Genomic DNA, 26,503 nt, shown 5'->3' with positions numbered 1-26,503 from the left:
CTCGACCCCATCCCACCACCTCCCCAAACTCACCACCACGCTTATTCCATCCCTATCCCACCTCTTCAACCTATCACTAACTTCTGGTACCTTCTCGTCTGCTTTCAAACATGTCACAATCACACCTATCCTTTAAAAGCCAACACTCGAACCAACCGCTATGTCCAGCTATCTCCCAATATCACTGCTCCCATTTGCTTCAAAACTCCTGGAGCAGCACGTCCATGCTGAACTTTTCTCCCACCTCTCATCTAACTTGCTCTTTGACAATCTACAATCTGGTTTCCGTCCCCATCATTTCACTGAGACAGTTCTGACCAAAATTACTAATGACCTGTTTACAGCCAAAGCTAACGGACAATACTCTATACTCCTAGACTTGTCCTCTGCTTTGGACACAGTTGACCACTGCCTCCTACTACAGATCCTCTCCTCCTTTGGCATCAAAGACCCCGCCCTATCCTGGATCTCCTCATACCTTTCCAACCGCACATTCAACATATCCCACTCCCACACTACCTCCTCATTCCACCCTCTCTCTCTTGGAGTCCCCCGGGGCTCTGCTCTAGGACCCGTACTCTTCTCAATCTATACACTTGGCCTGGGGCAACTCATAAAGTCCAATGGATTCCAGTACCACCTTTATGCTGATGACACGCAGATCTCCTTCTCTGGCCCAGACGTCAACTCTGCTTTCCAGAATCCCGGAGTGTCTATCAGCCATATCCTCCTTCTTCTCCTCTCACTTCTTCAAACTCAATGTGGACAAATATGAACTCACCATCTTTCTTGCATCTCGCAGATCTTCCTTACCTGACCTATCTATCACAATTAAAAACATTATGTTTTCCCGTCGTACCGGAAGTCCACAGCCTCGGATTAACCCTTGACTCTGCCTTGTCCTCCAAACCGCACATCCACCCTCTTTCCACCTCCTGTCACCTCCAGTTCAAAAATATCTCCAGAATCCATCCTTTCCTCCACCCTCAATCTAATAAAATGCTTGTGCATGGCCTCATCATCTCCCGCCTCAACTACTGCAACATCCTTTTCTGTAGTCTCCCTGCTAACACTCTCACACCTCTCCAGTCCATCCTTAACTCTGCTGCCCGATTAATTCATCTCTCTCCTCGCTACTTTTCCACTTCTCCCCTCTGGAAATCTCTTCACTGGCTCCCATTCCCTCAGCGTATCCTGTTCAAATTACTAATACTGACCTACAAGGCCATCTATAACCTGTCTCCTCCATACATCTCTGAACTAATCTCCTAATATCTTCCCTCACGTAATCTCCGGTGCTCCCAAGACCTCCTTCTCTCCTCCACACTTAATTGCTCCTCACCCAACTGCCTCCAAGACTACTCCCGAATATCCCCCATCCTCTGGAATTCTTTGCCCCAACACGTCCAACTATCAACCACATTCGGATCCTTCAGACGGAACCTGAAAATCCACCTCTTCAGGAAAGCTTACAGCCTGCATTGACCCTACTGCCTCCTCACCACTACCTGAGCTACCGCCTCGCCAACATCGGAGCTGTTGCATCCCCCCAACCTACTGTCTCTTTCCCCACCATCCTGCAGAAAGTAAGCCTGCAAGAGCAGGTTCCTATCCCCTCTGTATAAGTCTGTGATTGTTAGTTTGTTTACAGTAACTATCTGTAATTTGTATGCAACTAGTGATGAGCAAGTATACTTGTTACTCTGGTTTCCCTGAGCATACTCGGGTGGTCTCTGAGTGTTTGGATGTGCTCGGAGATTTAGTTTTCATCGCCGAAGCAGCTTGATTTGCAACTGCTAGACAGTTTGAATACATGTGGGGGTTGCCTGTTTGTTAGGGAATTCCCACATGTGTTCAGGCTGTCTAGCAGTCACAAATCATGCAGCTGTGTGTTAGGGCTAGCGGAACGCACCAAGTATAGGAAGGAAACAACAAGGTGCGTTCGCAGCCCGGGGTCCACCATGCAGAGATATCTGCTGCAAAGTAATTGGCAGCACTATACGGCGGTATAAGCGAACTCTGTTAACTTCACAGAATCGCAAAGATATGAAAACGCTGTGCCCTGTTAACCTCACAGAGGATCACAGCTACCTAATTGAGCAAAGCAAAGAGTGGTCTTGCAGTCAGCATAGCACACAAACAACTCCTCACCGGAGGTGCTGGTACTCTAGGGGCTTATTTCAGCCGGGCCCTGAATCCAAGCATACAAAACTCCTCACCGGAGGTGCCGGTATTCTAGGGGCTTATTTCAGCCAACCCTAACCACATACAGATATGACCACCAAGTAGAAAAGCTCATAACACAGGTTGATACTAGCGCATGGCCGTGCGGGCATGCAAACCTTTTATAGCTGCAGCAGACAAGGACCTTCCTAGTGGTCCAATGGGAGCTGCTACAGTGCCTGAGCATGTGACCCCCGACCTCCAATGAGAGGTCCTCCCATGGACATGCTCAGTGTGTGCAAAGCAGGACTTAGTCCCAGAAAAGCCTGCTCACCGCTGACCAGTGCAGGCTACAACAGCAGAGCCTGGAAAGGCAGCAGTAACCCTTTGCAGAGTATCGGACTGAGTGAGACGCTGGGACTGACGTCTCAGCTGAGCAGGCTCCACTGCGGCTGATGTAGAATGGGAGACTGCAGCAGACATGGTTCAAGATTCCCCCTGTACAGCGGCGGGAACTCGACTCCTAACACTGTGACGACAAAAACGAAATCTCCGAGCACATCCAAATACTCAGAGACCAACCGAGCATGCTCAGGGAAACCTGAGTAATGAGTATACTCGCTCATCACTATATGTAACTAGTGATGGGCGAGTATACTCATTACTTGAGATTTCCCGAGCGTGCTCGGAAGTCCTCCAAGTATTTTTTAGTGCTCAGAGATTTATTTTTCATCGCCACAGCGGAAAGATTTACATCTGTTAGCCAGTTTGATTACATGTGGGGATTCCCTAGCAACCAGGCAACCCCCACATGTACTTATGCTGGCTAGCAGCTGTAAATCATGCAGCTGCATCAACAAAAACTAAATCTCCGAGCACTTTACAAATACTCGGAGACCCCCCTGAGCATGCTCAGGAAATTTCAAGCAACGAGTATACTCGCTCATCACTATATGTAACCCCTTCTCATGTACAGCACGTTGGAATGAATGGTGCTATATAAATAACACAGGTCAACAAAAAAAAATTTTTTTTCTGGTGTCCAAAATATTTTAATGAATTTGGGGTATTTTTGGGGTGCTGATTCTGAGTATGCTATCAGTTTTGCCAGATTGGCTCAAGTTTTTGAGATTTTTGGTATCTTATTTATAGCACTTGTTGGTAAATGCGACGCATCATCTCATTAATTTCTTTGGATTAGTACTTGAACTGAGCAGTTCTCAACATAGTTTTGTGTTAATTAGTGTTCTAAAAGTTTGTTCATAGCTTGATTTTTGCACTAACTTTATGTTGTTGTCTGTTTTCCAGTGAAAAGCATGAACTCATCAAGAAGAAGTTGTCTTAACGATCCAGACTCATTCTGTTACATTTGTGGTGAATACACACTGCCAAAACATAGAAGAAACATAACAGACTTCGTAAAAAAAGTGTATTTTGCCTATTTTGGGGTTATGCTTGGGGACCAAGACAAGTTTTGGGCACCACACATACTGTGCAAAGCATGTATCGAATTATTACGAAAATGGAGCAAAGGACAAAGAAAAAGCTTCAAATTTGGTGTTCCAATGGTGTGGAGAGAGCCAAAAAATCATCATGATGACTGTTATTTCTGTGCAGTGCAAGTGCAAGGATTCAATAAGCATAAGAAACGAAAATGGGAGTAACATGGAATCTGCAAGAAGGCCTGTCCCTCATTGTGAAGATGTGCCTGTACCTGTGTTTACCATAAATAACAGTCATCATGATGATTTTTTGGCTCTCTCCACACCATTGGAACACCAAATTTGAAGCTTTTTCTTTGTCCTTTGCTCCATTTTCGTAATAATTCGATACATGCTTTGCACACTATGTGTGGTGCCCAAAACTTGTCTTGGTCCCCAAGCATAACCCCAAAATAGGCAAAATACACTTTTTTTACGAAGTCTGTTATGTTTCTTCTATGTTTTGGCAGTGTGTATTCACCACAAATGTAACAGAATGAGTCTGGATCGTTAAGACAACTTCTTCTTGATGAGTTCATGCTTTTCACTGGAAAACAGACAACAACATAAAGTTAGTGCAAAAATCAAGCTATGAACAAACTTTTAGAACACTAATTAACACAAAACTATATTGAGAACTGCTCAGTTCAAGTACTAATCCAAAGAAATTAATGAGATGATGCGTCGCATTTACCAACAAGGGCTATAAATAAGATACCAAAAATCTCAAAAACTTGAGCCAATCTGGCAAAACTGATGACATATTCAGAATCAGCACCCCAAAAATACCCTAAATTCGATGAAATATCTTTGGCACCAAAAATGCTGTTGACCAGTGTAATTAATAATAATAATTCACAACATGGCCATTTCACAGACCAAATTGAAGATACCAAAAAACAAAATAAGCTTGTACCCTTCAGCAAGTAAGTCTGTATACAGTAATAGTACATGTATATAACATGGGTACTTAGCTAATAGTGATGAGCGAGTATACGCATTACTTGAGATTTCCCAAGCATGTTTGAGTGATCTCCGAGTATTTGGATGTGCTCGGAGATTTCGTTTCTGTCGCCACTAGTGATGAGCGAGTACACTCGTTGCTCGGGTGGTCTCCGAGTATTTGTGAGTGCTCGAAGATTTTGTTTTTGTCGATGCAGCTGCATGATTTGCGGCTGCTAGACAGCTTGAATAGATATGGGGATTCCCTAGCAACCACCACATGTACTCAGGCTGGCTAGCAGCCGTAAATACAGCTGCATTGACAAAAACAAAATCTCCGAGCACTCACAAATACTCGGAGACCACCCAAGCATGCTCAGGGAAACCTGAGCAACGAGTATACTCGCTCATCACTAGCTGCAATGTCAAAAACTCACCAAATACTCATCGTGGGTACTTAGCCTTAATATACTGTATGTAGCTTGACATTTTTTGCCATACAGTTGAGGTGTATGTTTATTGGAAAAAAAAATCCAAACAGCCAAAAGTATTATGCAGTGGGATGGATACCCTCAAAAAATAACACATTCCTGTTTTTGACAGGACAAAAAGCCTATCTGGTTGAATTTTTCTGTCCTGTGATCATGGCTGGCCTTAGCCAAGTATAGGCTGTGCTGTCACGTAGGGTGCCTACTGACACACTCTTTTGTAGGTGACAGCAAGTCACGCCCTACTGTTAGAAGACGTATCTTCACTTAACCCATTAGAAAAAAGTCCTGCCACATGAAAACTGTACAGGTGCCATTCAAGGGTTAAAATCATAAACATGAACACCCATGTGTCCTAAATAAGAAAACAATGGGGTGATGGCACCAAAGGGTAATTCTACAGCCCTGTCTGTAATAGGAAACCAATATACAAAGGTATATATGGTGTAACTCCTGCAAAAAAATGACCCTAACCACTAACTTTAGGGAAGTCTTAGGGAAGTTTGCTCAATGTCGGCAAGGAAGCTTGCTTTCCATCCCAGTTATTATATGCTAATCAAATGTAACTTATTATTTTCAAGTTCTCTCCAGACCCAGCTTAATAAAAATAAGAGGTGGAAAACTAAAAAAGATACACCCCTCCGCTCACATGTGTCTCACCGGCTTCTTTAGTCATCATCAGTATGCGCGAGTGCTTTAGAATAGGCCTCTAACATCACCACAATGCATGTCACGACGTGTGGTGACCAAGGTACAAGCTAAGCCATAAGCAGCGAATGTGATAATGTCACAATATAGTTCATGAGAGTCAGGGGTGGACAGGATGTCAGGCCTTCACCGCAGCTCCAGCCGAGAACCTCCAATGGAGGATGGGAGCAATGAGACAATGATAAATGGTCTAAGGAGCGCAGGAAAGAGACACAGACGAGAGATGGGGTTAAACCACAACGCGTTTCGATGGAGGATCCGTCTTCATCAGGTGGATGTTTTATGGGTAATGACTGTCAAGGCTCGTTTGGTGCCGGAGACCCCTGCTCAGAGTGAAAATAATGCCAGAAGACAATGTCTTGTGACAGACGACATAAGAGGCTATACATAGCTAAGAACCATACAGTGGGCTGCGGTGATGGGGGGGGGGGTCAAATGAGCTGTGATCTATCAATTGTTTTTTACCTGTTTCTTGATCCTCTGTAATAAAGCAAAATGGCAACCAGCACAAAGGGAATCATTAAAAATCAGGATCAGGTGAATCCAAATTTTTTGTAAAATTTGAGGTCAATTTAAGTTCCCTCAAAGAAATTTGCTTATCTCTAGGATATATATATATATATATATATATATATATATATATATATATATATATATTGTGATGCAGTGACCCCTGTAACGGGTAGGGGGTGCTGCATGGTCTCCCCAGTATACGCACGGAGGCGTATTGAGGCTGTGAGAATGTATGGCAGTTGCGTGCATGGATGTGATGATGTGACAAGGTCCGGCATTGTGGTGAATGGCTGATGTGTGTGTCGCAGAGGAGGAGACTCTGCGCTGCCAGCCTGAAGCGATGTGGTGTTCTGGGACCTATAGTTCCACAAGTGTTGTATAATAGTCATGGGAGGCTGGCAAGGCTAGTTATGTGAGATGGGCGGGACAAACTAGCCACACACCCACACTCCCATCCAGGGGAGTGGTTAAGGTATATAATGTGACCAGGGTGTGGGTCACATGTTCGCTGTGAGTTTCCTGTTTGAAGCCTGTGTTGGAAGACCTGGGAGGAGGCTTCCTGAAGAGCACATGGTGGGGCTTCAGACTTGGTGGCCTGGGGTGTTGGACTAACGTCCTGAATAGCACCCGGACAGGTCACATGCCTGGGGTGTTGGACGTAGTCCTGAATAGCACCTGGACAGGCCACATGCTTGTGTGTTGGGAGGTTCTGGGAGTAGGACCGGATCCCTGAGCAGCGCACAGTGAAACTGTGGACCTGGATGGTCTGTGTTGGGGAAGCTACCATCCTTCGGTGGGTCTGGACTGACTAAGGTGTGCCGCCCAGGCAAGTTGGTGATTCCCGTGAGGCAGCTTTCCTGAAAGAGAGGACTGACAAGGAATCAGCAGGTGGAGCAGGAGCTCCCGTCAGGTACCTATACAGACTGTTGGTGCTTGTGATGTTCCATGAACTGTGTGGTAAACCACGGCGACTGGTCAGGAGAGGACCAGCGTGATTAGTTGCTGCAAACGTAATGTCGTATGTTGCTGCCTGTTGTGCTCCATGGACATTAATGAACTGTATGGCGTGCGGTCACCCACGATAACTGGACACAGAGGTTTGGCATGTTTAGTGACCGCATTTCAAAGCCGTGTACTATGATGTGAAGATTGATGTAAAGACTGTTTGCTTGTTGTTCATACTTCTGTGGCTTATGACTCCATAATAAACCATATGGACTGATTTGTGTTGAAAATTCGTGCCCGTGTGCTTGAATCCCGTGCCAAGTGAGTAATCCCCTACCCGTTAGTGAGTGCAATCTTACAATATATACTGTATATATATATATAATGTGTTTTAATCCCATTCATTGTTACAGGACTCACAGTGAGTGAGCCATTTCATACCTAGATCCTTACAGCCTCCTTCTTTTCCTACCAGTACATCCAAATTCAGAGAAACCGATGGAAGGAACAATCCACATGAGTTATTCTGCTTGGAGTCTATCGCATCGGCACCATTGTCTACCGAGGTTCACGGTGGGCAGCACTTTCCTGTGTTTGAGGACATTTTTAGAGATGAATTTAGACATTCAGAAGACGATTGGTCAATAGACATCGAATCTGAAGTTTCTATTCCAGAAAGGTTAGTTGTTTTATATTCTTCTGTATCATATTGTGCAGATTTAGATCGTAGCTCCATTTTATCTTTTATCATTGTTTTACACAAATTGGTACCAGCAATAGAAATACTCAGTTGGGCCAAATCCTTCAGGTTGGTGTAATGCACCGTCACACTTTTCCAGTATTGCTGGAGTACAAGGGGCCGCCTCTTAATACCTGTGACACATCTTCTGCGTGGCTGTTCTTCTGGAGACTGGAGTAGCATTTCTGGTGAACAAAACGCTGGCGTTTTAAATGAATTGGATGGGTGAGCATGGTTACACCCCGTCCCACCCCAAGTCTGGTCTAATTCAAACTTGTGTTTAAAGAGCCAAAAGTTGCAACATTTTTGTGAAAATTCGGCCCCAGTGGCTTTGCTGTAACACAGCGGTGGGGAACCTCAGGCCCAGGGCCATTTACGGCCCTCGATGACATTTTTATTATGCTCCCGAGCAGATTCTCAGGGACCGCATTCTTGGGCAAGGAGCTGTATTTAGATTGCCACAAGCTCATTAATTTCTTCTTGCTCTGTGAGCACACACGCAGTGTTCACTACTGAACATTGAAGGGCATGCAATGAAAGATTATGTCCTGAAACCAGTGCCAAAGTCAGGATGAACTTTGTGGGTGGAGTTTGTACGGCCCCCAAAGGTTGGTATAAATATCCAAATGGCCCTTGGCAGAAAGAAGATTCCCCACCCCTGCTGTAACATCTTGTAATGACACTGAATTCCATCCTTGGGGAATACGTGTGATACTGATAGGTAATTCTGATGTATTTTTTATATTTGTTTTAACTTTTTTCCTACAAACTGGGGCTAGAAGAAGCTGGAATAATATACTCTGGTGCAGACCACATGGATCATTGCTCCATTCCAGCCTTAAGATCAAGATCAATATTAGCAATGATATTCATCCAGGAATCTTGGAGACAATAATTCCATTACAGATCACTCTGATTTTGTGCTGCAGTATTTTACCAGGACACATGCCACATTGCAAAACCTGTGTGCATGTTTCCATACTGAAAAGGGTCTGTGTCATGAAAAACTGTGTTTGTCAATGACAGAACTACTGAGGAATCTGTGAATCTTGGCAATCCACGGGAGTTAATTGGATCCTGCTCAGGCGCCCAAGGCATTCTTGTCTATACACTAGCCCATGGCCAACATGATAGAAGAGTATGACCGTGATGCCAGCATCAAGTCATCTTCATGGTCATATGACCCAGGTCCTGCACACAACTCAGGCCATCATGATCTCCAAATAACCAAAAGTGTTAATTAGTGTACAGATTGGGAATCATAACTTAATCTTTAATTAGAGACCGTAACTGAGACTTTTCAGTAGTAACGAGGTAGAGTAATGTGCCTCAGTACAAGTGGACTTTGTCATCTGTGGTGGCTACCTACTTGACAAAAAACCATGCTGAGCAATGGGCACTGTTGGTTGGAAAGTCCTGGTGAAGTACAATTAGGATTCAGTAGGATGTAATTTCTTTGGTGCAGTGCAATTAGACTACAGAAACATTTATATAGCAGTTGTAAGGCGATTAAAAACCATACCAGCATATACAGTTTAACTTAATATTTGTAGAAAAATCTTGTTGTATTTGATAAGCAAATGAGGATACTTCAGTGCCCCCTTGGCATGGCCTGTGCCGTGGCGCACCATTAGGCCCTCCTATTTTCATATTAAAACTAGTTCCTTGTCTTGATTGACAGCACTAAGAGTGAGCACTGTCTATAACCAGTTGGTGTGTCTGCGCATGAGCACCAACACTGGAGGAGGCCAGCAGTACGTTCCAAGTGTCTGCGTGGGCACTCTGTAGCGTCTGGCTCATCTGGAGCCACCGCTTCATACACCCAGCAGTGTGGCCATTGAGCAGCTTCAGTGAGGAGGAGAGGGCACTGTGATGTGTGGATGCATTCTGCAAAATTCAATGCCCTCTCCTCACTGAGGCCGCTCACACCACACTCCCGGGTCCATCAAGCAGCGGCTGCAGATAGTCGATAGTCAGGATCCAGGGGTCGGAGTGCACCTGCAGTCATATTATCAGTCAAGGCAAAGGACTGGCTCTAATAATTAAATAGGAGGATGTAGCATTGCCCCAAGTCATAAGCCACTCCATGTAAGCAAATTACACCCATTAAGATGGGAATTCCTCTTTAAGTAAACTGGTATTCACATTCCCAATCCCATCACCTTCACCCAACTTTCCTGATCCCTCCCATCCTGTATCCGTCTGCTATTCCTGGTATGTCCTCTGGTTGCTATTACTGTTTTTTTTTTCTTTTCCTTCCTGCATGTTTTCCCACCATAATTATTTGATGCTTACACACAGTTGGCTTTAACTGTCCATTTGGATCTGACTATTTCCTGTTTGTATTTTTGCTTCTGACTTCTAATTAATCCCCTCCTGTGTCTGTGATCAGTCTTCCTGCTGCTCCTCCCTCCTGATCACACCTGGCCTATTTCATGTGCATTTAGCCTGTTATAAATTCAGAGACACAGGTCTGGCTGGACCGTGGTCTGTCTCTAGAAGGATGGCTCTAGAAGGATAACTGTCATGGTTCCCAATGGCAAGGGAACGTCAGAGAACATAAATAACAGAACAGCTCTTGGGTGATGGAATCTCGAGCTGACCGTGAGCTAAACCTACCACACAACTAACAGTGGCCGGGTGGCGTACCTACGTTTTATCCCTAGACGCCTAGCGCCAGCCGGAGGACTAACTAACCCTAATAGAGGAAAAGACAGACCTGGCCCACCTCTAGGGAAACTCCCCCAAAAAGGAGACAGAAGCCCCCCACATACATTGACGGTGAGTTCAGAGGAAAAGACATACGCAGTATGAAGGTAGGTTCAGCAAAGCGAGGTCCACTTACTAGATAGCAAGAAGATACAATTGGGAACTTCACGGTCAGCTGAAAACCCTATTAAAGTACCATCCCGAAATTACTTTAAGACTCATGTGTCAACTCATGACACCGGAGTGGCAATTTCGGCCCACAAGAGCTTCCAGCTACAGAAAAATAACATAACTGTGAACTGGAACAAAAATGCAAAACAAACTTAGGACTAAGAGTCCAACTTAGCTGATAGTAGTCCAGAAGCAGGAACATGCAACAGAAAGGCTCTGGTTACATTGATGGCCGGCACTAGAATAACTGAGCAGCAAGGCTAAATAGGATACACCCATATCCTGATGGAAACAGGTGAACAGAGAAAGAGAAGCACACAAGTCCAGTACCACCAGTGACCACCGGGGGAGCCCAAAAACAAACTCACAACAGTACCCCCCCCCCTCAAGGAGGGGGCACCGAACCCTCACAAGAACCACCAGGGCGATCAGGACGAGCCCTATGAAAGGCACGGACCAAATCAGAGGCATGAACATCAGAGGCTGTCACCCAAGAATTATCCTCTTGACCGTAGCCCTTCCACTTGACCAGATACTGAAGTTTCCGTCTGGAAACACGGGAGTCCAAGATCTTCTCCACAACGTACTCCAATTCACCCTCAACCAACACCGGAGCGGGAGGCTCAACGGAAGGCACAACCGGTACCTCATACCTGCGCAATAATGACCGATGGAAGACATTATGGATAGAAAAAGATGCTGGGAGGTCCAATCGAAAGGACACGGGGTTAAGAATCTCCAAAATCTTATACGGGCCGATGAACCGAGGCTTAAACTTAGGAGAAGAAACCCTCATAGGGACAAAACGAGAAGACAACCACACCAAGTCCCCAACACGAAGACGAGGACCAACACGACGACGGCGGTTAGCAAAATGCCGAGTCTTCTCCTGGGACAACTCCAAATTGTCCACCACCTGTCCCCAAATCTGATGCAACCTATCCACCACAGTATCCACTCCAGGACAATCCGAAGACTCCACCTGACCGGAAGAAAAACGAGGATGAAACCCCGAATTGCAAAAGAAAGGAGAAACCAAAGTGGCAGAACTAGCCCGATTATTGAGGGCAAACTCCGCCAACGGCAAAAAGGCAACCCAGTCATCCTGATCCGCAGACACAAAACACCTCAAATAAGTCTCCAAGGTCTGATTAGTTCGCTCAGTCTGGCCATTAGTCTGAGGATGGAACGCAGACGAAAAAGACAAATCAATGCCCATCCTAGCACAGAACGCCCGCCAAAATCTAGACACGAACTGGGTCCCCCTGTCAGAAACGATATTCTCCGGAATACCATGCAAGCGAACCACATTTTGAAAAAACAGAGGAACCAACTCGGATGAGGAACGCAACTTAGGCAAGGGCACCAAATGAACCATCTTTGAAAAACGGTCACACACCACCCAGATGACAGACATTTTCTGAGAAACAGGGAGATCAGAAATAAAATCCATAGAGATGTGAGTCCAAGGCCTCTTCGGAATAGGCAAAGATAACAACAATCCGCTAGCCCGAGAACAACAAGGTTTGGCCCGAGCACAAACATCACAAGACTGCACAAAAACTCGTACATCTCGAGACAGGGAAGGCCACCAGAAGGACCTAGCCACCAAATCCCTGGTACCAAAGATCCCGGGATGACCTGCCAACACAGAAGAATGAACCTCCGAGATGACTCTACTGGTCCAATCATCAGGAACAAACAGTCTACCAGGCGGGCAACGATCAGGTGTATCCGCCTGGAACTCCTGCAAAGCCCGTCGCAGGTCTGGGGAAACAGCAGATAATATCACCCCATCCTTAAGGATACCTGTAGGTTCAGAATCACCAGGGGAATCAGGCTCAAAACTCCTAGAAAGGGCATCCGCCTTCACATTTTTAGAACCTGGTAAGTATGAGACCACAAAATTAAACCGAGAGAAAAACAACGACCAGCGCGCCTGTCTAGGATTCAGGCGCCTGGCAGACTCAAGATAAATCAAATTCTTGTGATCGGTCAATACCACCACCTGATGTCTAGCCCCCTCAAGCCAATGACGCCACTCCTCAAAAGCCCACTTCATAGCCAAAAGCTCCTGATTACCAATATCATAATTTCGCTCGGCGGGCGAAAATTTTCGAGAAAAGAACGCACAAGGTCTCATCATGGAGCAGTCGGAACTTTTCTGCGACAAGACCGCCCCAGCTCCGATCTCGGAAGCATCGACCTCAACCTGAAAAGGAAGAGTAACATCAGGCTGACGCAACACAGGGGCGGAAGAAAAGCGGCGCTTAAGCTCCCGAAAGGCCTCCACAGCAGCAGGGGACCAATCAGCAACATCAGCACACTTTTTGGTCAAATCAGTCAAAGGTTTAGCAACATCAGAAAAACCAGTTATAAATCGACGATAAAAATTAGCAAAGCCCAAAAATTTCTGAAGGCTCTTAAGAGAAGAAGGTTGCGTCCAATCACAAATAGCCCGAACCTTGACAGGATCCATCTCAATGGAAGAGGGGGAAAAAATGTACCCCAAAAAAGAAATATTTTGAACCCCAAAAATACACTTAGAACCCTTCACACACAAGGAATTAGCCCGCAAAACCTGAAAAACCCTCCTGACCTGTTGGACATGAGAATCCCAGTCATCCGAAAAAATCAAAATATCATCCAGATACACGATCATAAATTTATCCAAATATTCACGGAAAATGTCATGCATAAAGGACTGAAAGACTGAAGGGGCATTTGCAATCTCTGTGAGGAGGTAGTGAACCAAGCTTAGGCTCCTCAAAAACATCACGATAATCAGATAAAAATTCCGGAATCTCAGAGGGAATAGATGACGAAATGGAAACCAAAGGTACGTCCCCATGAGCCCCCTGACATCCCCAGCTTAACACAGACATTGCTTTCCAGTCAAGGACTGGGTTATGAGATTGTAACCATGGTAATCCGAGCACCAAAACGTCATGTAGATTGTACAACACAAGGAAGCGAATCATCTCCTGATGGTCTGGATTCATACGCATAGTCACTTGTGTCCAGTATTGTGGTTTATTACTAGCCAATGGTGTAGAGTCAATACCCTTCAGAGGTATAGGAACTTCCAGAGGCTCTAGATCAAACCCACAGCGCCTGGCAAAGGACCAATCCATTAGACTCAAAGCGGCGCCAGAGTCGACATAGGCATCTGTTGTGAGTTTGGTTTTTGGGCTCCCCCGGTGGTCACTGGTGGTACTGGACTTGTGTGCTTCACTTTCTCTGTTCACCTGTTTCCATCAGGATATGGGTGTATCCTATTTAGCCTTGCTGCTCAGTTATTCTAGTGCCGGCCATCAATGTAACCAGAGCCTTTCTGTTGCATGTTCCTGCTTCTAGACTACTATCAGCTAAGTTGGACTCTTAGTCCTAAGTTTGTTTTGCATTTTTGTTCCAGTTCACAGTTATGTTATTTTTCTGTAGCTGGAAGCTCTTGTGGGCCGAAATTGCCACTCCGGTGTCATGAGTTGACACATGAGTCTTAAAGTAATTTCGGGATGGTACTTTAATAGGGTTTTCAGCTGACCGTGAAGTTTCCTATTGTATCTTCTTGCTATCTAGTAAGCGGACCTCGCTTTGCTGAACCTACCTTCATACTGCGTATGTCTTTTCCTCTGAACTCACCATCAATATATGTGGGGGGCTTCTGTCTCCTTTTTGGGGGAATTTCCCTAGAGGTAAGCCAGGTCTGTCTTTTCCTCTATTAGGGTTAGTTAGTCCTCCGGCTGGCGCTAGGCGTCTAGGGATAAAACGTAGGTACGCCACCCGGCCACTGTTAGTTGTGTGGGTAGGTTTAGCTCACGGTCAGCTCGAGATTCCATCACCCAAGAGCTGTTCTGTTGTTTATGTTCTCTGACGTTCCCTTGCAGATTTTTTTTTTTTTTTTTTTTCCTCTGAGCTTGCTCTATTGTTGACTTAGTTGCATTTCTGCTCTAATTGCAGCCTTTGTCTCTCTCTCTCCTTCTAATCCTTGAATGGCTCTGATCTCACCTGATTAAAATGGATCCTCAGAGTTCAGCTACAGGTTTGAATAATCTTGCTACGAAGGTTCAAAATTTACAGGATTTTGTTATTCATGCTCCTATATCTGAACCTAGAATTCCTATACCAGAATTTTTCTCCGGGGATAGATCTCGTTTCCTGAATTTCAAAAATAATTGTAAATTATTTCTTTCCCTGAGATCTCGCTCCGCTGGAGATCCCGCACAGCAGGTTAGGATAGTAATTTCCTTGCTGCGGGGTGACCCTCAAGACTGGGCATTTGCATTGGCACCCGGGGATCCTGCGTTGCTCAATGTGGATGCGTTTTTTCTGGCTTTGGGGTTGCTTTATGAGGAACCTAACTTAGAGATTCAGGCTGAAAAAGCCTTGATGGCCCTATCTCAAGGGCAAGATGAAGCTGAAATATACTGCCAAAAATTTCGTAAATGGTCTGTGCTTACTCAGTGGAATGAGTGCGCCCTGGCGGCGAATTTCAGAGAGGGTCTCTCTGATGCCATTAAAGATGTTATGGTGGGGTTCCCTGCACCTACAGGTCTGAATGAGTCCATGACAATGGCTATTCAGATTGATCGGCGTTTGCGGGAGCGCAAACCTGTGCACCATTTGGCGGTGTCTTCTGAGAAGGCTCCAGAAAATATGCAATGTGATAGAATTCTGTCCAGAAGCGAACGGCAGAATTTTAGGCGAAAAAATGGGTTGTGCTTCTATTGTGGTGATTCAACTCATGTTATATCAGCATGCTCTAAACGTACAAAAAAGGTTGATAAGTCTATTTCAATTGGCACTTTACAGTCTAAGTTTATTCTGTCTGTGACCTTGATTTGTTCATTATCGTCAATTACCGCGGATGCCTATGTCGACTCTGGCGCCGCTTTGAGTCTAATGGATTGGTCCTTTGCCAGGCGCTGTGGGTTTGATCTAGAGCCTCTGGAAGTTCCTATACCTCTGAAGGGTATTGACTCTACACCATTGGCTAGTAATAAACCACAATACTGGACACAAGTGACTATGCGTATGAATCCAGACCATCAGGAGATGATTTGCTTCCTTGTGTTGTACAATCTACATGACGTTTTGGTGCTCGGATTACCATGGTTACAATCTCATAACCCAGTCCTTGACTGGAAAGCAATGTCTGTGTTAAGCTGGGGATGTCAGGGGGCTCATGGGGACGTACCTTTGGTTTCCATTTCGTCATCTATTCCCTCTGAGATTCTGGAATTTTTATCTGATTATCGTGATGTTTTTGAGGAGCCTAAGCTTGGTTCACTACCTCCTCACAGAGATTGCGATTGTACCATAGATCTGATTCCGGGCAGTAAATTTCCAAAGGGTCGTTTATTTAATCTATCTGTACCTGAACATGCTGCTATGCGAGAATATATTAAGGAGTCCCTGGAAAAGGGACATATTCGTCCTTCTTCATCTCCCTTAGGAGCCGTTTTTTTCTTTGTATCTAAAAAAGATGGCTCTTTGAGGCCGTGTATTGATTATCGACTCTTGAATAAAATTACAGTCAAATATCAGTATCCTCTGCCACTGCTGACTGATTTGTTTGCTCGAATAAAAGGGGCTAAGTGGTTCTCTAAGATTGATCTCCGTGGGGCGTATAATTTGGTGCGAATTAAGCAGGGGGATGAGTGGAAAACCGCATTTAATACGCCCGAGGGCCATTTTGAGTATTTAGTAATGCCTTTTGGTCTTTCAAATGCCCCTTCAGTCTTTCAGTCCTTTATGCATGACATTTTCCGTGAATATTTGGATAAATTTATGATCGTGTATCTGGATGATATTTTGATTTTTTCGGATGACTGGGATTCTCATGTCCAACAGGTCAGGAGGGTTTTTCAGGTTTTGCGGGCTAATTCCTTGTGTGTGAAGGGTTCTAAGTGTATTTTTGGGGTTCAAAAGATTTCTTTTTTGAGGTACCGGATGACTGGGTTGCCTTTTTGCCGTTGGCGGAGTTTGCCCTCAATAATCGGGCTAGTTCTGCCACTTTGGTTTCTCCTTTCTTTTGCAATTCGGGGTTTCATCCTCATTTTTCTTCCGGTCAGGTGGAGTCTTCGGATTGTCCTGGAGTGGATACTGTGGTGGATAGGTTGCATCGGATTTGGGAACAGGTGGTGGACAATTTGGAGTTGTCCCAGGAGAAGACTCGGCATTTTGCTAACCGCCGTCGTCGTGTTGGTCCTCGTCTTCGTGTTGGGGACTTGGTGTGGTTGTCTTCTCGTTTTGTCCCTATGAGGGTTTCTTCTCCTAAGTTTAAGCCTCGGTTCATCGGCCCGTATAAGATTTTGGAGATTCTTAACCCCGTGTCCTTTCGATTGGACCTCCCAGCATCTTTTTCTATCCATAATGTCTTCCATCGGTCATTATTGCGCAGGTATGAGGTACCGGTTGTGCCTTCCGTTGAGCCTCCCGCTCCGGTGTTGGTTGAGGGTGAATTGGAGTACGTTGTGGAGAAGATCTTGGACTCCCGTGTTTCCAGACGGAAACTTCAGTATCTGGTCAAGTGGAAGGGCTACGGTCAAGAGGATAATTCTTGGGTGACAGCCTCTGATGTTCATGCCTCTGATTTGGTCCGTGCCTTTCATAGGGCTCGTCCTGATCGCCCTGGTGGTTCTTGTGAGGGTTCGGTGCCCCCTCCTTGAGGGGGGGGGGTACTGTTGTGAGTTTGGTTTTTGGGCTCCCCCGGTGGTCACTGGTGGTACTGGACTTGTGTGCTTCACTTTCTCTGTTCACCTGTTTCCATCAGGATATGGGTGTATCCTATTTAGCCTTGCTGCTCAGTTATTCTAGTGCCAGCCATCAATGTAACCAGAGCCTTTCTGTTGCATGTTCCTGCTTCTAGACTACTATCAGCTAAGTTGGACTCTTAGTCCTAAGTTTGTTTTGCATTTTTGTTCCAGTTCACAGTTATGTTATTTTTCTGTAGCTGGAAGCTCTTGTGGGCCGAAATTGCCACTCCGGTGTCATGAGTTGACACACGAGTCTTAAAGTAATTTCGGGATGGTACTTTAATAGGGTTTTCAGCTGACCGTGAAGTTTCCTATTGTATCTTCTTGCTATCTAGTAAGCGGACCTCGCTTTGCTGAACCTACCTTCATACTGCGTATGTCTTTTCCTCTGAACTCACCGTCAATATATGTGGGGGGCTTCTGTCTCCTTTTTGGGGGAATTTCCCTAGAGGTAAGCCAGGTCTGTCTTTTCCTCTATTAGGGTTAGTTAGTCCTCCGGCTGGCGCTAGGCGTCTAGGGATAAAACGTAGGTACGCCACCCGGCCACTGTTAGTTGTGTGGGTAGGTTTAGCTCACGGTCAGCTCGAGATTCCATCACCCAAGAGCTGTTCTGTTATTTATGTTCTCTGACGTTCCCTTGCCATTGGGAACCATGACAGGCATCCGCGGTAATTGACGATAATGAACAAATCAAGGTCACAGACAGAATAAACTTAGACTGTAAAGTGCCAATTGAAATAGACTTATCAACCTTTTTTGTACGTTTAGAGCATGCTGATATAACATGAGTTGAATCACCACAATAGAAGCACAACCCATTTTTTCGCCTAAAATTCTGGCGTTCGCTTCTGGACAGAATTCTATCACATTGCATATTTTCTGGAGCCTTCTCAGAAGACACCGCCAAATGGTGCACAGGTTTGCGCTCCCGCAAACGCCGATCAATCTGAATAGCCATTGTCATGGACTCATTCAGACCTGTAGGTGCAGGGAACCCCACCATAACATCTTTAATGGCATCAGAGAGACCCTCTCTGAAATTCGCCGCCAGGGCGCACTCATTCCACTGAGTAAGCACAGACCATTTACGAAATTTTTGGCAGTATATTTCAGCTTCATCTTGCCCTTGAGATAGGGCCATCAAGGCTTTTTCAGCCTGAATCTCTAAGTTAGGTTCCTCATAAAGCAACCCCAAAGCCAGAAAAAACGCATCCACATTGAGCAACGCAGGATCCCCGGGTGCCAATGCAAATGCCCAGTCTTGAGGGTCACCCCGCAGCAAGGAAATTACTATCCTAACCTGCTGTGCGGGATCTCCAGCGGAGCGAGATCTCAGGGAAAGAAATAATTTACAATTATTTTTGAAATTCAGGAAACGAGATCTATCCCCGGAGAAAAATTCTGGTATAGGAATTCTAGGTTCAGATATAGGAGCATGAATAACAAAAAAGAAAAAGCAACGAAGATCAGCTCACCTCCTCTCAGTCCCAGCGCACGGATCATGCAGTGCTGCAAGTAGTACGAAGGAAAAGCAGAAGTCCAGCGTGGGTGATGTCCATAAAAAATACCTTTTATTCCATTTTTGTTAAAAAGCACATAAATCCAAAGTCCATCTTCATATCCATAGACACAAAAACGGGTGATTCATACCAGTGACAGTCACAGGCTTAAAGTGCATTAAAATCAAACGCGTTTCAACGGTCGTGCCGCCTTACTCATTGTGATAAAAATAAAATGAAAGAGGGCTGCCATATAGGACTAGGCCCATTAGGTTACACCCCCTGATCTTGCAGACAACAGAAACAGGGCAACACCTACAGGTAATTAGTGAGTTTAGCCTGAAATTTGCATGTACAAATACTATGGTTGGGGCAGGAAAAAACAAACAAAAAAACAAAAAAAAAAAAACAAACACATATATGCAAGAATTATAACTTATCATTCATAATAATTCATAAGATCCTGCCGGATATTCATGCCTAGGGGGGCTCTGGACTTAAGTTGATACATCCACCATATCTCTCTGTTGGTTATTTTTCTTTTTGTATCGCCCCCTCGAAATGGGGCTTTAACCCTTTCAATCCCGCGGACCTCCAGTGAGCTGACGTCCCCATTGTGTTTATGGATGAAGTGTTTGGATGCAGCAGAGCTCTTATGAGTAATTTTATTCACTGCATCAGACAGGTGCCTCCTTATTCTCACCTTCAGGGGACCCCCTGTGCACCCCACATATTGCTGGTCACAGGTGGTGCAATTAATCAAATACACCACATTGGAGGTGTTGCAGTTAATGTAGTGGTTAATTTTGTACGTCTTTTTAGTGACAGATGAGTGGAATTCCTTACTGGTCACCATATATTTACAGCAGGTGCAGATATTGTGCCCACACTTGTAGGTGCCTTTAGTACTGAGCCAGTTTTCTTTCTCTTTTAACCGTTTGTCCTCACTAACAAAGAGGCTGGGGGATAAGATGTTGTTCAGACTAGGGGCTTTTTTAGCGATATAGCGCACTGGTTTGGACAGGATTTGGTTCAGCTTTTTATCCTGGCTCAGCATAGGGATTCTTTTTCTGATGATGTCAGTAATCTCTTTGAACTGAGGGCTGTATGTAGTGGTGAAGGTAATGTGCTCCTCACTGGACACACGGGTATTACTCGCCTTATTCAGCATAGTATCCCGATCTATATCCTCCACAATGCTCTCAGCCCTCTGCAGCATCCAGCTGGGGTAACCCCTGTGAGCCAGCCTGGCCTTCACCTCCCTCTTACTCCCCTCATAGACTTCCTTGGTGGTACTGTTCCTCTTAAACCTGTAGAGTTCCCCCACGGGTATGTTTTTTATTACATGTCTCGGATGACATGATTTGGCATGTAATATGGAATTAGTCGCGGTACGTTTCCTGAAAGGGGAGATTGTGATGATTGAATCTGAATTTAGATCTAAAGTGACATCTAAAAAATTAATGTTTCTACCACCAATTGTATAGGTGAATTTCAAATTCATTTCATTATCATTCATATATTTGATAAGTTCAGGTATCAAGTCCGCAGGTCCCTCCCATATGAGGAGCAGGTCGTCCAGATAGCGCCCCAGCCACCTAATATAGGGGGAGAAGGGGTTAACATGTGAAAACATGAACAAGCTCTCCCAGGCTGCCATATACAGGTTAGCGATAGATGGCGAGAACCCTGCGCCCATCGGGGCTCCGCAAACCTGCAAAAAAAACTCTTTGTTAAAGGAAAAAAAATTATGTTTGAGGAGAAAGTCCACAGAGGAAATCAAAAATTCCTGTATAGCCGGAGTGTAGTCGCTGTAGTCCTGGAGATGTCTCCTCAGGATGGAGATAGTCAGGTCATGCATCAGGGAGGGATACAAGGCCTCCACGTCACAGGAGATGAAGATACAGTCTCCAGACCATGCAGTCTTATCCAGGGAGGAAATCAAATGCTTGGTATCTTTTATATAGCCTGGTAGTCTAGAAATCAGTGGTTGCAGACTGTATCTTCATCTCCTGTGACGTGGAGGCCTTGTATCCCTCCCTGATGCATGACCTGACTATCTCCATCCTGAGGAGACATCTCCAGGACTACAGCGACTACACTCCGGCTATACAGGAATTTTTGATTTCCTCTGTGGACTTTCTCCTCAAACATAATTTTTTTTCCTTTAACAAAGAGTTTTTTTGCAGGTTTGCGGAGCCCCGATGGGCGCAGGGTTCTCGCCATCTATCGCTAACCTGTATATGGCAGCCTGGGAGAGCTTGTTCATGTTTTCACATGTTAACCCCTTCTCCCCCTATATTAGGTGGCTGGGGCGCTATCTGGACGACCTGCTCCTCATATGGGAGGGACCTGCGGACTTGATACCTGAACTTATCAAATATATGAATGATAATGAAATGAATTTGAAATTCACCTATACAATTGGTGGTAGAAACATTAATTTTTTAGATGTCACTTTAGATCTAAATTCAGATTCAATCATCACAATCTCCCCTTTCAGGAAACGTACCGTGACTAATTCCATATTACATGCCAAATCATGTCATCCGAGACATGTAATAAAAAACATACCCGTGGGGGAACTCTACAGGTTTAAGAGGAACAGTACCACCAAGGAAGTCTATGAGGGGAGTAAGAGGGAGGTGAAGGCCAGGCTGGCTCACAGGGGTTACCCCAGCTGGATGCTGCAGAGGGCTGAGAGCATTGTGGAGGATATAGATCGGGATACTATGCTGAATAAGGCGAGTAATACCCGTGTGTCCAGTGAGGAGCACATTACCTTCACCACTACATACAGCCCTCAGTTCAAAGAGATTACTGACATCATCAGAAAAAGAATCCCTATGCTGAGCCAGGATAAAAAGCTGAACCAAATCCTGTCCAAACCAGTGCGCTATATCGCTAAAAAAGCCCCTAGTCTGAACAACATCTTATCCCCCAGCCTCTTTGTTAGTGAGGACAAACGGTTAAAAGAGAAAGAAAACTGGCTCAGTACTAAAGGCACCTACAAGTGTGGGCACAATATCTGCACCTGCTGTAAATATATGGTGACCAGTAAGGAATTCCACTCATCTGTCACTAAAAAGACGTACAAAATTAACCACTACATTAACTGCAACACCTCCAATGTGGTGTATTTGATTAATTGCACCACCTGTGACCAGCAATATGTGGGGTGCACAGGGGGTCCCCTGAAGGTGAGAATAAGGAGGCACCTGTCTGATGCAGTGAATAAAATTACTCATAAGAGCTCTGCTGCATCCAAACACTTCATCCATAAACACAATGGGGACGTCAGCTCACTGGAGGTCCGCGGGATTGAAAGGGTTAAAGCCCCATTTCGAGGGGGCGATATAAAAAGAAAAATAACCAACAGAGAGATATGGTGGATGTATCAACTTAAGTCCAGAGCCCCCCTAGGCATGAATATCCGGCAGGATCTTATGAATTATTATGAATGATAAGTTATAATTCTTGCATATATGTGTTTGTTTGTTTTTTTTGTTTTTTTTGTTTGTTTTTTCCTGCCCCAACCATAGTATTTGTACATGCAAATTTCAGGCTAAACTCACTAATTACCTGTAGGTGTTGCCCTGTTTCTGTTGTCTGCAAGATCAGGGGGTGTAACCTAATGGGCCTAGTCCTATATGGCAGCCCTCTTTCATTTTATTTTTATCACAATGAGTAAGGCGGCACGACCGTTGAAACGCGTTTGATTTTAATGCACTTTAAGCCTGTGACTGTCACTGGTATGAATCACCCGTTTTTGTGTCTATGGATATGAAGATGGACTTTGGATTTATGTGCTTTTTAACAAAAATGGAATAAAAGGTATTTTTTATGGACATCACCCACGCTGGACTTCTGCTTTTCCATGAATAACAAAATCCTGTAAATTTTGAACCTTCGTAGCAAGATTATTCAAACCTGTAGCCGAACTCTGAGGATCCATTTTAATCAGGTGAGATCAGAGCCATTCAAGGATTAGAAGGAGAGAGAGAGACAAAGGCTGCAATTAGAGCAGAAATGCAACTAAGTCAACTATAGAGCAAGCTCAGAGGGAAGAAAAAAAAAAAAAAAAAAAATCTGCAGACTTCTTTTTCTCTCCTTTCTTCTGCCAACGGTTTTAACACTGGGCCGGCCATACTGTCATGGTTCCCAATGGCAAGGGAACGTCAGAGAACATAAATAACAGAACAGCTCTTGGGTGATGGAATCTCGAGCTGACCGTGAGCTAAACCTACCACACAACTAACAGTGGCCGGGTGGCGTACCTACGTTTTATCCCTAGACGCCTAGCGCCAGCCGGAGGACTAACTAACCCTAATAGAGGAAAAGACAGACCTGGCCCACCTCTAGGGAAACTCCCCCAAAAAGGAGACAGAAGCCCCCCACATACATTGACGGTGAGTTCAGAGGAAAAGACATACGCAGTATGAAGGTAGGTTCAGCAAAGCGAGGTCCACTTACTAGATAGCAAGAAGATACAATAGGGAACTTCACGGTCAGCTGGAAACCCTATTAAAGTACCATCCCGAAATTACTTTAAGACTCATGTGTCAACTCATGACACCGGAGTGGCAATTTCGGCCCACAAGAGCTTCCAGCTACAGAAAAATAACATAACTGTGAACTGGAACAAAAATGCAAAACAAACTTAGGACTAAGAGTCCAACTTAGCTGATAGTAGTCTAGAAGCAGGAACATGCAACAGAAAGGCTCTGGTTACATTGATGGCCGGCACTAGAATAACTGAGCAGCAAGGCTAAATAGGATACACCCATATCCTGATGGAAACAGGTGAACAGAGAAAGAGAAGCACACAAGTCCAGTACCACCAGTGACCACCGGGGGAGCCCAAAAACAAACTCACAACAGATAACATCAGAAATATGCCAGAAGTGAGCCAGAAGTGAACAGAAGGTAAGACTAACCACTGTTAATAAATGTACTAAACTTCTTTCCCTTTCCACCACACTTACTCTCATCATGCTGACTTAAGCTCCAACACTTTTGGCTCCATTTCTCTTCTTCGCTATCCCCAAACCCCAGCACCCTCGAGCCAAGTAATAATCTCTCCTTCCCTCCTGCCTTCCCACCTGTCCTCCTCTGCTGAGCTCCTCAACCTCAGATCTCTCCTAATAAAACACAAAACAAGCCGCCCACTCTCCTTCTCCCATCTGCTCTCTTTCTCTGCTTCTCCTCACTGTTGGAGACATATCTCCCAATCCTGGACACCCACAGCTCATACCTCCCATTATTACCCCCTTCTATCACTCCCAACCCAACATAAACACCCGAAATCTTGCCCACCTCAAATCCATGCCCTTGACGCCCACAACCCTGCACCCTCTCTCTAGATCACTATGGCATGCCCGCTCCATCTGCAGTAAACTCCACGTGATTTATGATCTCTTTACCTCTCGTAATCTTTCCTTCCTGGGCCTCACCGAAACATAGTAACAAAAATGTCTCGTAAAACCAGGGACGAAAAATGTGAAACATATAATCGCATAAAAACTCCAAACTTAAATGAAATATTTTTGTTAAAAATACTCTCCCAGTGCAAATAGTTATCTATATATATAATTGTCTAAGGGTTTTTCTGTCTGTCTGTCTGTCCTGGAAATCCCGCATCTCTGATTGGGCAACGCCGCCTGGGCCTCGACCAATCAGCGACGGGCATAGCATGGCGACGATGATGTCATAAAGGTTGCCTCGACCAATCAGCGACGGGCACAGTCTGCCGCGAATTCGCCTCGACCAATCAGCGACGGGCACAGTATCGACGTAGATGTCATAATGGTTGCCATGGCGATGATGATGTCATAAAGGTTGCCTCGACCAATCAGCGACGGGCACAGTCTGCCGCGAATTCTGGAATCATCATTGTCCATATACTACGGGGACATGCATATTCTAGAATACCCGATGCATTAGAATCGGGCCACAGTCTAGTATCAAATATAGCATAAGTCTGTAGCAATAACCTGACAAATCCCTTAGTTTGCCTGCTATCCCTTCTTAGCAGTGGAGGTTGGTACCCTATTAGGTACGGTTATTTGGCGCCCCCACTCCGCGATGGCTGTCCCAGACTAGCCCTGATAAATCCTAATATACTATAGGTGGGAAAACAATAAGCAATCAAAAGAAATGAAGAGATAGTACTTATCAATTTAAGAAAAACAGGTTATTGTGTAAAATGACACCCTTATATAGCCTATACATAGTACTAGTCTTGTCCTTCTAAAGGTAATCAAATAGGATTAATAGACAATACCATATATTGTGAGACCCATAAAAAATAGACATAAATCATGGTCTCTCCACAGCTGAACAAGACATGTACACAAAATCAAAGGGGCCACAAAAAAGCTTAACAGCGTGGTTCAAACAAAAAGTATCAATTGTCCACAGTAGTTCTCTTGGATACACAATTAGTGAACATTGATATCAAAAAGAGAAACCAAACCGGGGGTTATCCCAAACTTCGCTTCCAGCCTTGACGCATTTCCCCGTCCACACAGTTCATCAGGAGGCATGATAAGGAACCGGCTAATCCATAGATGTGAGGTGTCACAATGAAAAGACAGACTGGAAGGGATAGCAGGCAAACACAGGGAGTTGTCAGGTTATTGCTATAGACTTATGCTATATTTGATATAATTATTTGCACTGGGAGGGCATTTTTAACAAATATGTTTCATTAAAGTTTTGAGTTTTTATGGGATTATATGTTTCTCACCTCACCGAAACATGGCTGACACCAAGATGCACATGTAAAAAAGATCTGCGGTTTAGCTGCGGATGAAATGCTGCAGATCGGGAGGAAGGAGTGTGTGGGCAGAGTGTGTGCAGTGACTGTGTGCGTGTATGTGTGTGCGGGGTCTGCGGGCTGTCAGTGGGGCTGTCCGGGGTCTGTGCAGGGCTGTAGGGGGTCTGTGCGAGGCTGCCGGTGCATCTGCAGGGCTGTCAGGGTCTGTGCAGGGCTGCCGGTGTGTCTGTGGGGCTGTCTGGGGTCTGTGCGGGGCTGTCGGGGGGTCTGTGCGGGGCTGTCGGGGGGTCTGTGCGGGGCTGCCGGGGGTCTGTGCAGGGCTGCCGGGGGTCTGTGCGAGGCTGCCGGTGCGTCTGCAGGGCTGTCAGGGTCTGTGCAGGGCTGCCGATGCGTCTGTAGGGCTGTCTTGGGTATGTTCGGGGCTGTCTGGGGTTTGTGCGGGGCTGTCGGGGGTCTGTGTGGGGCTGTCTGGGGGTCTGTGCGGGGCTGCCGGGGGTCTGTGCGGGGCTGCCAGGGGTCAGTGCAGGGCTGTAGGGGGTCTGTGCGAGGCTGCCGGTGCGTCTGCAGGGCTGTCAGGGTCTGTGCAGGGCTGCCGGTGCATCTGTAGGG

The 26,503-nt window shown here is 45.3% G+C and overlaps 1 protein-coding gene across 2 annotated transcripts in view; it reads left to right on the top strand.

The window, feature by feature from the left end:
• LOC143806308 (protein Shroom4-like) overlaps window positions 1–26,503 on the top strand; it is a 471,342-nt gene that overhangs the window by 375,785 nt on the left and 69,054 nt on the right. For both annotated transcript variants that reach the window (XM_077286552.1, XM_077286551.1), the window contains one exon: window positions 7,716–7,919. In XM_077286552.1, the coding sequence (XP_077142667.1) occupies window positions 7,716–7,919 (204 nt within the window). The remainder of the gene's footprint in view (window positions 1–7,715; window positions 7,920–26,503) is intronic.

This window comes from Ranitomeya variabilis, chromosome 2 (genome assembly GCF_051348905.1).
Source record: "Ranitomeya variabilis isolate aRanVar5 chromosome 2, aRanVar5.hap1, whole genome shotgun sequence".
Classification (NCBI taxonomy): Eukaryota; Metazoa; Chordata; class Amphibia; order Anura; family Dendrobatidae; genus Ranitomeya; species Ranitomeya variabilis.
The sequence above is the reverse complement of the archived record's forward strand: the minus strand, read 5'-3'. Positions and strand labels throughout refer to the sequence as shown.